Source organism: Tamandua tetradactyla, chromosome 3 (assembly GCF_023851605.1).
Source record: "Tamandua tetradactyla isolate mTamTet1 chromosome 3, mTamTet1.pri, whole genome shotgun sequence".
NCBI classification, from domain to species: Eukaryota; Metazoa; Chordata; class Mammalia; order Pilosa; family Myrmecophagidae; genus Tamandua; species Tamandua tetradactyla.
Window position 1 is genome coordinate 66044276 of NC_135329.1, and position 16332 is coordinate 66060607.

Genomic DNA, 16332 nt, shown 5'->3' on the forward strand with positions numbered 1-16332 from the left:
TGCTTAAAAGCTGGCCTGAGAAGTGAGCATTGCAAATGTGGTTACCGAAAGAGCCTTTGCAAATTGTCCAGTCCTTGGCCGTGGCTCAGACATCTGTGCCACGCTAGAAACTGAGTTGTGGCATCGTCAGTCCACATTTCAGTTGCCCGATTTTCGAAACTGCTGCTGATTTGTGAATATTGTAAATACAGGTTATAATGGGCACTTGTCAGAGATAATGGGACCCTTTTGCTGCTGCCTGGGAGTATGAAAAATTTTATTTGGAAACTGAGAATGCAGGAGAGGCGATACTGGGACTGAGGTGGGAAAGGGGGAGTGGTGGGTTTGAGGTAAAAACAAACATTTTCTTCCTTTATCTTTTTCTTGCATTTTTGTTCTCCATTTCCCTTCTCTCAGCTCCCCTCTTTTCTCATCTTCTTTACTTACTTTGAACTTGGCAGCGGGTTAGGGTGGGGTTTCTCAAATTGGGAGAAGCTATACTTGGAAATGTGCGTTATAGACCCTTTGGCTACAGAATGATATGTTTGAAACCACATCGGTAAGCACATGGAAGCTTGGGTGCATTTTTTGGGCTATTTGAACCTTGGATCTGGACTAAAAAAAAAAGTTTATTTTTGCGGGTGGGCCACGGAGGCTCAGTGGCAGAGTTCTCACCTGCCATGCCGGAGACCTGGGTTCAATTCCTGGTGCCTGCCCATGTTAAAAAAAAAAAGTTTATTTTCTTACTCTAAACATGGTGCTTCCTTAAGTCCTTCAGGTTCACGACCCTCGACACCTAAAAGCGATTCAGAATTGGTCAGTAAGTCCCTGGAGAGAGCAGGGCTGAAGAATGACCCAGAAATGCTCTGGCTTTGGGGAGAATTGCCACATGCTGCAAAGGCAAGTTGAACCGCACTACTTTTCCCTCATTTCTGCCATGCACTGTAGATTTCTATTATGGTTTGTCTTGAATAATATGGAATCAGTGTCATATCATAGCCAAGGAACGTAACTTCCAGCAGCTATAGGTAAATAAGAATGTATTTAGGGTGCACGGGTAGAATGCTCACCTTTCAGGAAGGACACCAGGTTTGATTCCCATAGCTTGCATCCAAAAAAAAAAAAAAAGGATTAAGGTTAGCCTTGAACACCAGAATTGCTTTTTTCCACATTACCAATGTTATAAAGAGGTTTCAATTCCTTGATGTGTTTTAAACAGATGGGACAATCTTTATGTTAGGATTTACATTTCATATCACAGGATGCAAACTGAATTAAAAAAAATGCAATGTATACACAAATCCTGGTATACTGACGCTGCCAGTGAAGGTGCCCACACGCTCTGAATTCTGAGAAGTGAGTGACAACCGCTGAAAACCACACAATGAGTCTTGGGAGCTGGGCCTGAGGAAAGAAAAGCTGAGTGAGTTGGGAAAGCTGGAATTTACATCTTCCTGTGTCCCTCCCAGGGAGAGAGAAATGCAGGAGAGCAACAGGAGCTAACAGCAGAAATGAGAGATTTGGGTGTACTAAATATAGTTGGGAAAATTAAAGGCTTTAATTCATCGGGAAGTTTTTGGGGGCATCCAGAGCTGACCTCGTTGGGAAACAGAGAAGCAGCTGATATGGTGGTGAGAACGAGGATGTGGGAAGTGGACTGTCTGGGTTTGATCTCCACTCCCCACCTGCTAGTAGGACCTCTGTGGCCTCCCTCAATCTTAGTGTCTTCATCTGTAAGGTGTGAGAAAACAGTAGATACTACTCAGGGTTGTTGGGAGACTAAGTGAGGTAATAAGGGCAGAGTGCCTGGCACATACCAGGCTGTGCTGTCTCCAGGTAAGTCCCTTTTACCTGCTAGGCCTCAGCTTCATCATCTGATCAATGCAGTGGGCTCCCATGCAAATGTAAAATGCGTATAACAGTTAGGTATCAGAAACACAAAGTGGATATAGTCTTTTCTTTCAGGAAATAAAATTTCCTATTTGTTCTAGTTTGCTAGCTACTGGAATGCAATATACCAGAATCAGAATGACTTTTAAAAGGGGAATTTAAAAAGTTGCTAGTTTACGGTTCTAAGGCTGAGAAAATGTCCAATTAAAACAAGTCTATAGAAATGTCCAATCAAAGGCATCCAGGGAAAGATACCTTGGTTCAAGAAGGCCGATGATATTCAGGGTTTCTCTCTCATCTGGAAAGGCACACGGTGAACACAGTCACAGTTTCTCTCTCAGCTGGAAGGGGACATGGCGAGCAAGGCATCATCTGCTACTTTCTCTCCTAGCTTCCTGTTTCATGAAGCTCCCCAGGAGGCGTTTTCCTTCTTCATTTCCAAAGGTCACTGGCTTGTGGGCTGTCTGCTCTTGTGACTATGTCATTCTTCTCTGTTCTCTCTGAATCTCCCATTCTCCATAATGTTTCCTCTTTTATAGGCTCCAATAAGCCAATCAAGACCCATCCAAATGGGTGGAGACATGTCATCCCCTAATCCAGTTTAACAACCACTCTTGACTAAATCACATCATCCAGGGAGATGATCTGATTACAGTTTCAAACATACAGTATTGAATAGGGATTATTCTACCTTTATGAAATGGGATTTTGATTAAAACATGGCTTTTCTAGGGGACATACTTCCTTTCAAAGCAGCACACTATTTTACTGTAGTAAAAGCATCTTGGACTATATTATATTCCAAGCTTCTTTTTAAAATACTGCAAGGTCCTGGGGAGATGCTGCAAGCTCTTGTTCCCCGAGTAAGTACTCATAGTTTGAATGAACGAATGAGTGAATAATGAATGTATGAATGAAATTGGAGAGCATTCCTGTTGAGAACTAAGAAAGGCAGCTCTTTAGAGTATAAGTCTGTTGAGTCCAAAGTTGCGGATACATTCCATTTCTAGATTATATTTAGCTTTCTCAGAAAATGCTGACTTCGGTGCCCATAAGTAATCATGCTGACCCAGCCAGCGCTTTACAAATTCATGTCAAAAGTTGCTGGAGAGACGGGGTGAAAGTGCTAAGCCATCACTGTTTCTAGCAAAAGAGCTCTGACCCCAGATCTGCTGTCGCATTATTTTCAGGTGATAGAAGCTGTGAAATCAGGTAGAGATGTGAATATACTCTCCCCACTTTCTGGCCCATAAGTTGCATTTGAATAAATCTTTTTTGTAGTTGGAAATTTTCTATGAGGGGTAGAATAAATAGTGTAATTTTCCCACTCATTTGCTTATTCACTCATATTTTGAAGGTGAACTTCATTAAAATGTAACAGACATACAGATAAATATACAATTCATAAGTGTACGGCCAATAAATTTTCACGTTGAGAACATACCCGTGCACCCAGATTAAGAAACAGGGTGTCCCCAGCAGCTCGAAAGTGTACGCTCCTTCCAGTTACTGCTCAAACTGCCCCCCACCCCCACATTCCCTCCCAGGAAAAAAACGCGATTGCCACTTCTGGCAGCAGAGATCAGCTTTGCAGGATTTCTCCATGCGTTTGAATTGTACAGCACAACACCCCATCGCGTGAATCTACTGATGGACATTTGGGATGCTTCCACTTTGGGAGATTACTAATCTCACTTGCTTCTCTCCAGCAGTGGGTGTTTTATACGAAAAGTTCACTTGCGCTGGGACTAGTATTCTGGGTTTCCAGATGGCGGGTGGGTATGGAAATCGCCAGGGGACTTGAAGCCCAGTGTCTCCTCAAAGGGCAGTGGATGGAAAGGATCACAAGTTGCTGGCGATTATCTATTTTCCTTTGGTTAACTCAGCTTTTTCTGTTTGCCTTTTGCTCTGTTTTTTCTCTCTCTCTCTGTCCTACTCTCATCTGTGTAGCCACCTCTACACAAGATGAAAGAGTCCAGTCCATTGAGCAGCAGAAAAATCTCTGAGAAAGTGCACTTTCAAGCCATACAGGGTGAATCTTCAGATACGTGTAGCGACCCATCCCCCACATTGGCTAGCAGTCCCCCCGAGCAGCCCTTCCTGGACCCAGGCAGGCCTCCGGTAGAAATGCAGTTTGTGGATGAAGAAGATGCCACGGCCGTGGCAGCAGCAGCTCTACCTTTACCTACGAATGAGGACCCCAGGCTCCTGTCTGCCAGTGTAGCCCAGGCAGCGAGCAAGACGGAGTCTCCTTCTAGGAAAAAAGGTACAAATGCCGGCCCTTCCCAGTCCTTTTCCATGCAAATTCTTCTTTTCACAGATGGGGGCAGCACTAGGAGGCTTGCACCATATCTACAAATCATGACTCCTCCTTCCAGATGTTCATAATGAGCCAAAGTAGAGGCTGAACCACGACATCTGCCACGTTCAGTCTGTGTGCTTTTGCTGGATGTGTTAACTGAGTTTCAGTCATGGAGAATCAGACGGCCAGGCAGCACCTCCTCAATTTACAAATCAGGGAAGCAGAGGCCCAGAGGGAGTCACTTGCTCAGGGCCCTTGGTCAGAAGTCCTCTTCATGGCACTGTGGGACGCTAGAAAGAATGAAGTTTAGAATGTTGAGTGTTGAGCTAGTCCTTCTCCCCGCTTTCCTTGCCCCGAGTTGCTCTCTCTTTGACCTGTGATCCCGCTTCAAATTCTTCACACCATTAGTCATCCTGTCAAATGAGCATTAATCTGCTTCTATTACTGGTAATAGTAAGGTGGAGAAGTGGGGGCAAGTGGAGTGCCGTAACTGCTAGTTAAACCAATAGCTGGTCGGATGTCTTTAGTGACGATGTGAAAACCAGTCTTTGCCAGCTGTGCAGCTTTTTGGAGTTTTCTAGAGCTGTGTGAGCCGATTACAGAATTCTCCACCAGGAGTAAGGAGGAAATCTGAAACCCTGGTGCTCAGGGACTGGCAGTGGCCCAACTGAGGGAGCCGTTCTCTTTTGGAACATTGCTGGGGAAGTGCTGAATGAAAGCCTTCATCGTGAAATGGCCCATGGGGGTGGTGATGATGCTGATGGCTTCGCTGTGTTGGGTACCTTCTGGACTTCAGGCCCGTCCAGGTGAGACTGAGGCTCACCCAGCTGGCGGCTAACAGCGACGGCCCACGTGCCTGCGGGCGTGCTGTGCTGTCGACGTCGGACTGTTGTGGCTCTTGGGCAGGTTTGGCTCTCCTGAGCAGGTTTGAGAAACCTGCACCCTGTGCTTAAATGCTATTCCCAGAGATGAACAGAAGTGCATAGGCTGTTTCTGGAAGAATGGTTTTCTGACTTCTGGGCCCTTTTTCTCTCATTGCAGACAAACGAAGCAGACACCTGGGTGCTGATGGGGTTTACTTGGATGACCTCACGGCTATGGATCCTGAAATGGCTGCCCTGTATTTTCCCAAAAAGTACTGCTTTCTTTTTATTCCGCATATCACGTGCTATAAAGTGAATCTTAGACTGTGGGAGTCCGCGTGTCCTTACGGTGTATTAGAAGATGAGCTGGGGGTGGGGGAGGTGCTCCCATTTTACCTGAGATACACCAGTGAGAAGAATTGGCTCTTGCGTGCCTAGGCAGGTATGTGTGCATGGGGAGCTTCCACCTTTTGCCAGGTGTGCAGGCGCTCGGCTCACCCATGACAAAGCTTAGGGCTGCAGTAGTCAGTGGGCCACGAACCATAGAGTGGCCAAAAGGTGGGCAGCCACGCAGCCCGTTTCCCTTACCAGGAGGGGTTCTGCCGTGGCCCTTAGTGTGCCATTTTAAGTTCTGTGATTTGCAGGAAGGGCCATCTCCTTAGAGGAAAGTGACACCCTTTGGACACTACTTTCTCTTCAGTTTACTTTGCATGGGTTTGAGAAGGGAACAAGGAGATGAAATAGGCTAAAAATAACTCTTTTGTGTCCTAAGGTGAATTTATCTTACACTTTTTTGTCGAGGTGCAAAAGGAAAAGTTGGTCCTTTGGTGAAGTCATTTATTTTTCTCAGGGGTCAATAGAGAGCATTTTGATGTCTGTGTAAGAACCAAAAAAGCGAAAATCCTCAGAACTCTCTCTGTTTTTCCTCCCAGCGGGGATCCTTCAGGGCTTGCAAAAAATATGAGTGACAACGGAGCCCGGTCAGCCAACCAGTCCCCGCAGTCCTTGGGCAGCTCTGGCGTGGACAGTGGCGTGGAGAGCCCCTCGGATGGCCTCAGGGACCTGCCATCCATTGCCATTTCCCTCTGTGGGGGCCTCAGTGACCACCGGGAAATCACCAAAGGTATGGCCACAGTGCTGGGGCCGCCGCATGTTTTCTGGCCATGTGTGCCCTCTGACCCCAGCCGGTCAGCACGTCCGGAAAGCTGGGGGCAGATGCACATCTGTTCCGGCTTCCATGGTTAGTTCATTCCAGAGTAGCTCCCTGCATGGCTGCGGATCATGAGCACACACGGCTCTGTGTTGCTTTAAGACCCAAGCACGTCTGCCCTTAGCTGGCCTCAGCTGTGTTATCACGATGGCTTCGGGAGTTTGTGAGCCCCCAGTTGTTGGCTGTTGGGCAGAGTTCATGAACATGGCTCTGTGTCCCCTGCTGTCTAGGGAGGCAGGGCACCCGCAGCCTAGGAAGAGAGTCAGGACTTTAAATCGCAGTGCTTTGTGGGTGGAGGGTTATCACCCTCATGGCACAGTGGGGTGGCTGAGGCCAAGCCAATAAACGAGCCGTAAACCAAGGCAGTTTGTCTTCAGAAAATATGCTTTTGCAGGAACATACCTATATGCTATTTTCCACACACTTACTCCTGCATGACTGTCTGTGCCCCAGTTTCCTCAGACACTGCCCCAAAGAAACCAGTGCGCCTATACAGGTGTGCTTTGTAGAATTTCTTCACGGTTGGAATGCACTGCTCTCGGAAGATCTTGTGGATGCATGAGTGAGCTGCGCCTCTTTGCTTGCTGTCTGCTTACCTGTATGGTTGCTTTGGCAGAAGCGTTTTTGGAGCAAGCCGTGTCGTATCAGCAGTTTGTGGAGAACCCGGCTATCATTGATGACCCCAACCTCGTGGTGAAGGTTGGGAATAAGTAAGTGCCTCCCGGAGGCTCTGGGCAGGAGCATGACTCTGTTTCAGACCCAGACCTTATGCCTTAGAAATACATAAGATAAAGTCTTTGGAAAAAGTGATTACTCCCTGGGTTCCCCTGGAGCAGGTGGGCTGCATCTTGTAGATTTCGAGATTTTTTTCACTGAATTTGTAACTTTGTGTTGTAACTTGGAGATGCCTGGTGCAGAGCCCAGCCGAGCAGATTGCATGCTCCACCCCTTTAAAACACCATCATTTAAGGTCAAGGCGGGATTCGGGTGTTTTGGCTGAATATGATCTAGCTTTTTTTTGGCTGAATATGATCTAGCTTTTCTCTGTGAGATGAAGCTGGGTTGCCTTAGAGCACCTAGATGCCTTTTCCGTGAAATGTGGCTGGGAATGCCACTGGCACGTTGGTGCACAGTGGAGCTGGGGCTGGCCACGGCATCCCAGCACATGAATCCAGCAGAGCTGGTTTATGGCTGTTGTCCCCCAACTGGGCCCAGTGGGGTTAATGCAGGAGGCCCTGTGACGGCTGGGGCGTGGGATGCCTGGGCATGTGGGGCAGGACTGGGTTCTGGAGGGTCTGGCTAGAGTCCCATGGTGTTTGCTGACTGCCTGTCCTGACAGTGTGAAGAGTCTGAGACTCAGCCCTGGTCTTCTGACATCTACCTCTTTGCTTCCCATTAGATACTATAATTGGACAACGGCTGCACCACTGCTCCTGGCCATGCAGGCTTTCCAGAAACCTTTGCCAAAGGTGAGCTCTGAGTTGAGAAAGAAAAGGGACACCAAAAACAAGGAATACTTTAGTGTAGGCAGCTGGAATTTAACTTTTATGTCAGACCATCAAATGAGGTGCACTGTGCTTTTTTGAAGTTCTTGGGCATGTATTTGAGATTCCTGTCTATCTGTCTTGACCTCTAGCACCTTGAGTCTTCCCTCTCCTCGTTATCTGGGAACTGGCGGTGCAGGACCAGATCCATCCCCTCCGTGATGCCTGGCACCTACCACACTGGTGGCACAGATGGGGGCCTGGTCAGCTGAGTGGTGTTCCAGTTGGGGGGCCGAGTGCAGGGCAGCCAGGCAGCAGGCAGGCCCAGGGGCTGGGACCCTGTGGTTGAGTGCAGGGCCTATGGGGAGCATGGGAAGAGGGGCAAGGAGGACGCTCCCCATTCCCTGGACAGCTCTCTGGATGCAGCTTGTTAGTTTGCTCAGCACTGGGCTTTGGCACCAGAGAAGGGGACTTTGCCTGTCGGCGCCCTGCTTGGCATTAGCGAGCTCTAACCTGAACTGGGTGAAAGGCTGTCTCTCGCTCAGGTCAAAAAAAGGGTCATGGTTTTCCTAATCATCCAATTCCTAATCAATTCCAAATCCTAATCAAAAGTTAGTGATTAAAAGGAAAGACAGAAATGTTGTTAATTAAAGCTGATCTTTTAAAAATAATTGAAGTATGTTTGGTTCACATCAAATTGATATTCTTTCTTCCTTGGAGGTAGTTTATCTAGAGCTCTGGCATCTTCACCAGGTCACTTTCCTTGTCCTGTTTTGACCTTCCAGATGGTAGTATCTCGTTTTAGTATAAATGTTGATATCTTCCAGAGCCAGTTCTCCTACCTGTTCTCTCTAAGAATCTTGCTTGGCTCTTCTTAGCTTTCTTCTCTTCATATGAATTTTATAATCAGATTATGAGGTTATTATTAGAATTTCATTGTGTTTGTAGTCTAATATGTGGGAAATACCATATTTATTATATTCACACAACACTCATTAACATTTTATTTTCACTCTTTATTTGGGTCTTCCATTATGCTATATGGCTATGTTCTGTAATTTTCTTTGTAAAAGATTTTCTTTTAGTTATGCCATTTTCTGAGTGCCTCTAGTTTTTTCTCCCTATTGCTGTGCCATTCTTTTATATTTTCAAGCTTTTTTTTTGTTTGGTCTTTGTACATTCAAAATTGCTGTAGTGCTCTACTGAAATCTTCCTTTTATCATGATGTGTGATCTCATTATCTCTAATGATGCTTTTTGCTGTAGAGTCTATTTTGTTGTTAATTTAACATCCAGATTTCTTTTGGATGTTATTTCACTATAGTGCCTTTTTTCATCCTTTCACTCTCAATCCTTCTGTATTGTATTTTAACATTGTATCTTTTAAAAAAGCTTTTTAAAAAAATTCTAAGATATCTGTCTTTTAACTGGACTGTTTAATTCCTTTATATTTATTGTAAATACTGTTAAATTTGGATTTATTGCTATCTGTTTTGGTGCTTTTTAAGCTATGACCTCTGTGTTAGTTTCTTCAGTGCTGCCAGAATGCAATATACTGGAAATGGAATGACTTTTAAAAAAGGAAATTTAATAAGTTGCAAGTTTAGTTCTAAGCCTATGAAAATGTCCAAACTAAGGCATCCAAAGAAAGATACCTTAATTCAAGAAAGACTGATGGGTCTGGAACAGTTCTGCCAGTTGGGAAGTCCTGTGGCTGGCATCTGCTTGGTCCCTTGCTCCTGGGCTCTGTTGCTTTCAGCCTCTCTTCCTGTGGGGGTTTCTCACTTTGCTTCTCTGGGGATGGTTTTCATCTCTTGGCTTTGCTTGGCTCTCTCCAGATTCTGGCTTGTTTAACATGTCCTGATGACGTCTGCTGGGTTCCAAACATCTCTAAACATCCATGTCTCTGTTCTCCAAGTGTCGGCATCTGTGTCAGCTCTGCTCTGAAGTTTCTGTCAGCTCTGTCATTTCTGTTGTTTCTGAGGTTTCTCTAAAATGTTTCCTCTTTTAAGGGATTCCAGGAAATTAATCAAGACCCACCTGAATCAGTGGAATCATATCTCCGTTAATCAAAAGGTCACACAATTGGGTGTGTCACATCTAATTAAAAGTTTATAGGTAACCTAATTAAAAGTTTCCAGCCTAAGGTATTGAATAAGGATTAAAAGAAATGGCTCTTCCCACAAGAGTGAATCAGGATTAAAACCTGGCATTTCTGGCATGCATAATACTTTCAGACTGGCCCATCCTCCTTCCCCTTTAGCTTTATTTTCCTTCCTTTTCTGTTTTCTATTGAACTGTTCAAGTGTGATTTGGCCAAGTTACTCCTCTAATTTGTTGAGACTTACATATTTTAGAGATTATCCTTAAATTTTCTACTACATGTAAATTTATAATAATCAGTTTACTGTTCTTTTTTTTAATTATTAAAAGAGAAGTTTATTAAAAAGAGAGAGTACATGTTAGAGTGGTTAACGTGAGTATGCCCAAGCTGGGGACATGCAGTGAGTGGAGTGGGCCAGCTTGTTTTGTAGGGAAGTTTTACCAGTGGCAGGTTTCCATAGCAACCTTTGAATACGAGGTGTCTTCTTTGTTCTAGGAGGAGATAACTAGAGAATTCATGGTTTGTTGTCACATACCTAAAATTTATTTTTGGGCAAATGGTTAACAATCTTTACAACCCTATGCTTCCTATTACTAAGGGTTTGCTTTGGACCCAGGAGTTTACAAGCTTTTATGGTTTGGAGAGGTTGCAGTGATTTGGGGAGGTTTGGGAGCTTTAGGGAAGTTTTTGTCCTAGGAAGTTTGAAGCTATGTATTAGTTCCTTTGGAGCTAGATCAGAAACAAGGGACTTGGGGTTGTCTGTTAACTCTTTCAGAGCTGAATAGGAAACCAGGACTTAGAGTTGCCCTATTTTATCCTGCTTCAGTCCCCCCCAAAAGAGTTCAATCCCTTTAATCTTAAATGGAGGTTGAGGGATAAATTTTTGGTGTTTTCACTGAGTTGAGAGAATATGTAAGAATGTGCATAATTGTTGACAGTGTTGGAAGGGCTAAGGAGATATCAGAAAATGCAAAAACGTTATGTTATAATCTGTCCCATCCCATCACTCTTAAAATCTTTCTACCACCTCTTACACACAAACCCTGAGTGTGGGAACGGGAAGTTACAGATTTACAGCTTGCAATGTTGAGAAATGAGAATAAAATGGCAGGTACGCTTTGGCTAGCTTAGAGCTGCTTTGCCCTTCTGTTAATTTATTTTGTCATATAATGATGTCCTGGTCACCCTTCTAGGTGGACAACCATCATATATGCTGGGGGTGCTGTTGAATCTATTCTGGTGCCCAGATGCCACCCTAATTAATTATCCATATTGAACTGTTTCAGATACCTGTCACAGATGGACGGGTCTTGTTAAGATGTACTCTGACAATAGAGATAACATACAGAACAGAGAGGGGATAATTATAGAAAGTATTAAGATTAGGTAGCTGCTTCTTTGGGGAACATGGGTGATTAACTGTAATATTCCATGGGAGGCTAGAGTTACTTAAAGCTGGAATATATTTGCCAATATTTTAGTTAAAACATAGGTTTATCTTTTTTTTAACATAACTATGGTTGCATTAACAGGGAGAACTAGTTTACATACTTACCTTGCTTTTTAAAAGTATTTTTTTGTTGAAGATGAATTTCTGATTTGTGCTTTACTGCAAACACTTTTAGAGAAGCATTAGAATGAGACAATGCAATCGACAAGGAAATTTTAATTATACCACTGAACATTTTTTCTGCAACTTATATTAAATGAAATTAGCTGTTTTTAGTACTTAATTTTATAATCTGAAAAAATACATTTTTGGAACTGTTTGGAATAAAAGATGTTTTTTTTTTTAGGGTTTGACCTGAAGAAAGCAAAATATTAAAAGTATTCAGGTTTGAAACAATATATATATATTTTATTTAAGGGTATGCTAATGTTAACACAGGCATAAGTTATTTTGCCAAACAATAGACTTTTTGCTGTTTATATCACTACTTGAGGAAAACCTTGTACTAAAGATGGAATAATGATTTGAGAAAATTGTCACTTAAACAGCAAACTGAGTTTTAGTTTTGCATTGGTCTGTTTTAGACTCATTAAATGTTCCTTAACCTTGACCACATTTTCTCTCTTCATGAACTTTCTAAATCTTCCATATCCACTCAGGTTTCAAACTTTGGGGGTTTAGCTAACAATGGGTCATTTAAAAATATTTGCCTACTTCTCTTCCTGAGACAGAAAGGGTTCATCTCTTAATTCCCCTTAAGGTAACACAATTTATAAGCTCTCCTTATGGTCATAGACCTGGACATAGGAAATTTCAGACCATTTCCCTTCTCCTTTACAAAAAAGATGAAATGAAAGAATGGGTTAAACCCAAGAGTGCCATTTTCCAGCCGTTCTTCTCCACCTCCCAATTTGTATAGAGGCCAAGCAGTGTTACAAATAAGACATCAACTTTTTTTCTCAATTTGGTGGTCAGCAGATTATTCCAGTTTTTCAGGGTGAAGCCTGGGGGGGCTGTCAGTTGGGATGCGGGACACAGCACCCATTATTCTGAAAGGAGAGAGAGATAGAGAGTTACTCACTCACTGGGGTCTGATGACTTGTCCCTCAGTTGAAAGTACCCTTGAGACACCGACTCACCCCAAGGCCCTCCCCGTGGGAAAGAAAAACCTTAGACATTAGGAGATGGGCTGTTGGATTCACCCCTTAACTTCTGAGCTGGACCTAGAGGGCTGGTGAGCGGAATTTCTCACCCTGGCAGCCCTGGGCCAGACTCAGAGGCTGGTAAGATAGACGCACTGCCTAGTGCTGAAGTGCAGTTCTCAAGGACCAGGTCTTTTGTGGAAGACGCTGCTGTCCTGGGTTCTTTTGAAATCGCTGCTGGCGGGCTCACCAGCATAGCCGGTGCCCTGCTGGCAGCGGTGCCAGATGAGCCCCAATCCAGGATCCATAATCTCGAAACTGAAAGAATTTAGAGATGACAGGGCCAGTGTGCATAAGTAGTAAAGTTTATTAAAAAGATAAGTTTTTTAAAAAGAGTACACGTTAGAGAGGTTAGCGCAGGTGTGCCCAAGGGAGGACATGCCCCGTCTGCTGTTCTTAGAAATAATGTAAGGCTTGAACTCTGTTTACTGATTGCCCTTTCCATTTTACCTGTGATTATTATCCAGTGTCTTTCTACCTTGTTTCTAACACTCACAAAATTAGTCACAATTATTAGAGAATTAGATTTACCCCTGATTTTTTTTTTTTTAGCAATTTCTTGCTCTTCATTGTTTATTGCTTCTTACTCTTTCTTGCTGGATTCAGGTTCTTTTTCTTTAGTGCCTTTTCATTCTTTAGGGGCTTAGAGGGGTTGTGAGTGATAAGTCCCTCTCACTGGTGTCTGAGAAATTTCAGCAGTCGCGTTGGTAACTGGCACCCCTCAGCCATCTCAGCTTCAGACATTCCATTCTCTTCTATACCTCACAGCTTTCTGCCTTAGCTCTGCAACCTTCTGACACCCGCAGTGCTTCACAACCCGTTGATCCGAACACCTCCTCTCTCTCCCACCCACCTCAGGTCCTTTTATCTCTCTTCACTCAGCTTCAATTCCAAGTCAGTCACTGTAATTCTTACCCTTGTTTTGCCCTTACATGCCTTTCGCCCTCTCACGTTGTCATACTTCTTGGTTAAATGATAATCTTGGCTAAATCTAACTTCCCTTCTCTTCCATGCCTTGTTCTGTGCAGCTGAACGTGCCTTGACCAGAACACACCACACCTGCTGAACTGTGCCAGTGGGCCCCATGCTGTCCAGTTGGCAGAGTCCATCTGCTCCCCAGGTGTCCGAGATGGCTATTCTAGTCTTCTCTCTCCCCAGACCTGCAGGTGACTCCTGCATTTCCTTACGTACAGGAGGTGGCCTTGCTTCCTGCTTCACTGAGATCCACCACTGCATCTACCTCCTTCTGTATCTGTGTGTGCTGTCTTGTCTCCTGTTAAAGGTGAGCTGTCTTAAAGCCAAGGCCATACCCCTTCTTGGACACTAAAATCCATCCTTCTTACCTGCCCAGAGACCTTGCCCCAGCAATTCTCTCTTCCCTTCTGCATCATCGATACTTCCTTCTCTACCAGATCACTCCCTTTGGCATATAAATACAACTAGTTCTCTCTCCCCATAAAGCTGTCTTCCAGTATCACTGTTCTCCTAAGTGTTTTCTTTCCTTCACACCAAGACTCCCTGAAAGAATTGTCTGGATTTGCTGCTGAGAAATTTCAGCAGTCACGTTGGTAACTGGCACCCCTCAGCCATCTCAGCTTCAGACATTCCATTCTCTTCTACACCTCACAGCTTTCTACCTTAGCTTTGCAACCTTCTGACACCCACAGTGCTTCACAACCCATTGATCCGAACACCTCCTCTCTCCCCCACCCACCTCAGGTCCTTTTATTCCTTCTATTCCATCATGAATCCACCCCAGTCAGCATTTTGCTGTCCTGCTTACCCAAACCACTTTCTAGCACAGTTACCAGTGACCTGCACATTGATGAATCCAACAGTCTCATCCTAATTGACCTGTCAGTAGCCTTTGACCCCATTGATCACTCTTTTCTCTTTGGAACACTTTATTCACTTGGCTTCAAGGTGAAGCCCCTACTTTCTTGCCTCCTCTATAGACACCTTCTTTATGTGCTTTGCTGTTTCCTAACTTCTAGAGAGCTAAAGGTTGGCATATCCAGTGCTCTATGGTCTTGTGATCTCCAGGTTTATGTTTCCACCTCAGATCTCTTTCCTGAATTGCAGACACAGATGTTCAGTGGCCTCCTCAGTGTCTTTGTTCAAGTGTCTAATGAGCTGTTGAAGAATTGTGCCCAATTCTGGTCCTGATATATGTGGAATCTGACCACTTCTCTCAACCCTTCTCCTGCCATTCTTTTTTTCTTTTTTACATGGGCAGGCACCGGGAATCGAACCCGGGTCCTCTGGCATGGCAGGCAAGCATTCTTGCCTGCTGAGCCACCGTGGCCCGCCCTCTCCTGCCATTCTTGTTCAAGTCATCACCATCTCTCACCGGGTACTTGTAGTAGGTCTCTTCCCAGTGTCCCTCCTCCCCCCAGCCCATTGTTAACCTAGTAACCACTGTGAAACTATTGAAACTTATCAGAGCATGTCCTTCCTCCTCTCAGAATGCTTTATTGTTTGTAAAAACAAAACAAAAAGAGAATTCAGTCATTCATGGTCTCAAGGCTCACATTTCAGCACAGGATGCAAAGAAAGTCCAGGCCATGAGTCTTTGAGAAGGGAGCACACGGTCAGGAAGAGACATATAGCCAGGTGACCACATAGGGGCATTTGCCCGTAGCTAGTTGGGGTCCAAATCTGAATTCTGCTGTTCATTAGCTCTGTGTGTCTGAAAACAAACAAACGAACAAACCTTCTCCAGTGGCTTCTCATTTGACTCAGAGTAAAAGCCTAAGTCCTTACTGTGACATATGGCCTGACATGGCCTGCCTGATCATCTCTGTACCGTCATCTTCTCCTGCTCTCTCTTGCGTTCAGCTAAACCCACCTTCTTGATGTCCCTAGAATACCAGAGGCATGCGCCTGTCTTGGGGCCTTTGCACTTGCTGTTCCTTCTTCCTGGAATGCTCTTCTGTGGAATATCTGTATAGCTTTCTCCCTCCTTTCCTCAGTTCTTTACTCAGAAGTCACCTGAGAGAGCCCTTGAATGGTTACCCTAAAAATTTTCAATCTGACCCTGAAACTTTTTATTCCCATCCTTGCTTTAATTTTATTCTTAAAATTTTTTAAATCTAGCATTGTATATTATTTATCATAAGGGATATTGGCCTGTGATCTTCTCTTGTGGTATCTTTACTAGCTTTGGTATGAGGGTGATGTTGGTTGGCCTCACAGAATGTGTTGGGTTGGGTTCCCTTTTCTTCAGTTTTATAAGAGTTTTAGTAGGATTGGTATTAATTCTTTAGATGGAAAATTCACCAGAGGAGGCATCTGTTCGGGGCTTTTCTTTGTCGGGAGGTTGTTTTTTTTTTTTAACTGCAATTTTTGTTGAGGTATATTCACCCATCATAAAATCCATCCAAAGGACACAACCATTGTCTCACAGGGTCACTTAGTTGTACAATCATCACATTCAATTTTGAACCATTTTCATTGCTCCGTCCCCCCCAAAATAACAGATAGACATAAAAAAAATTAGCCTATACCCCTTATTATTGATCTCTGGTATTGGTGTGATACACTTGTTACTGTTGATGAAAGGATATTAATATATTACTGTTATCTAGACTGAAGCTTACAATAGGTACTTTTTTCCCCATCTAACACCCTGTTATTAACTGTACAAGTGTTATATACACTTGCACTAGTTCATGAAAGAACTTATTTATATTTAGTGGTGTTAATCTTAAACAGTGTCCACCTCAGGACTCTCTGTGTCATACAATCCCATATCCAAGCCTCAAGCTTTTCTTCTGGTCACATACATGACTATAAACAACCCCTTTCCACCAAATCCACCTGCAGTTCAGTACTATGACTTACAGTCCC

At 44.0% G+C, this 16332-nt stretch overlaps 1 protein-coding gene across 5 annotated transcripts in view; it reads left to right on the plus strand.

The window, feature by feature from the left end:
* The window catches only part of LPIN1 (lipin 1), a 127349-nt gene that overhangs the window by 66549 nt on the left and 44468 nt on the right, over positions 1 to 16332 (plus strand). For all 5 annotated transcript variants that reach the window (XM_077153226.1, XM_077153227.1, XM_077153228.1 and 2 more), the window contains 6 exons: positions 750 to 879; positions 3820 to 4135; positions 5213 to 5306; positions 5967 to 6157; positions 6861 to 6954; positions 7644 to 7713. In XM_077153226.1, the coding sequence (XP_077009341.1) occupies positions 750 to 879; positions 3820 to 4135; positions 5213 to 5306; positions 5967 to 6157; positions 6861 to 6954; positions 7644 to 7713 (895 nt within the window). The remainder of the gene's footprint in view (positions 1 to 749; positions 880 to 3819; positions 4136 to 5212; positions 5307 to 5966; positions 6158 to 6860; positions 6955 to 7643; positions 7714 to 16332) is intronic.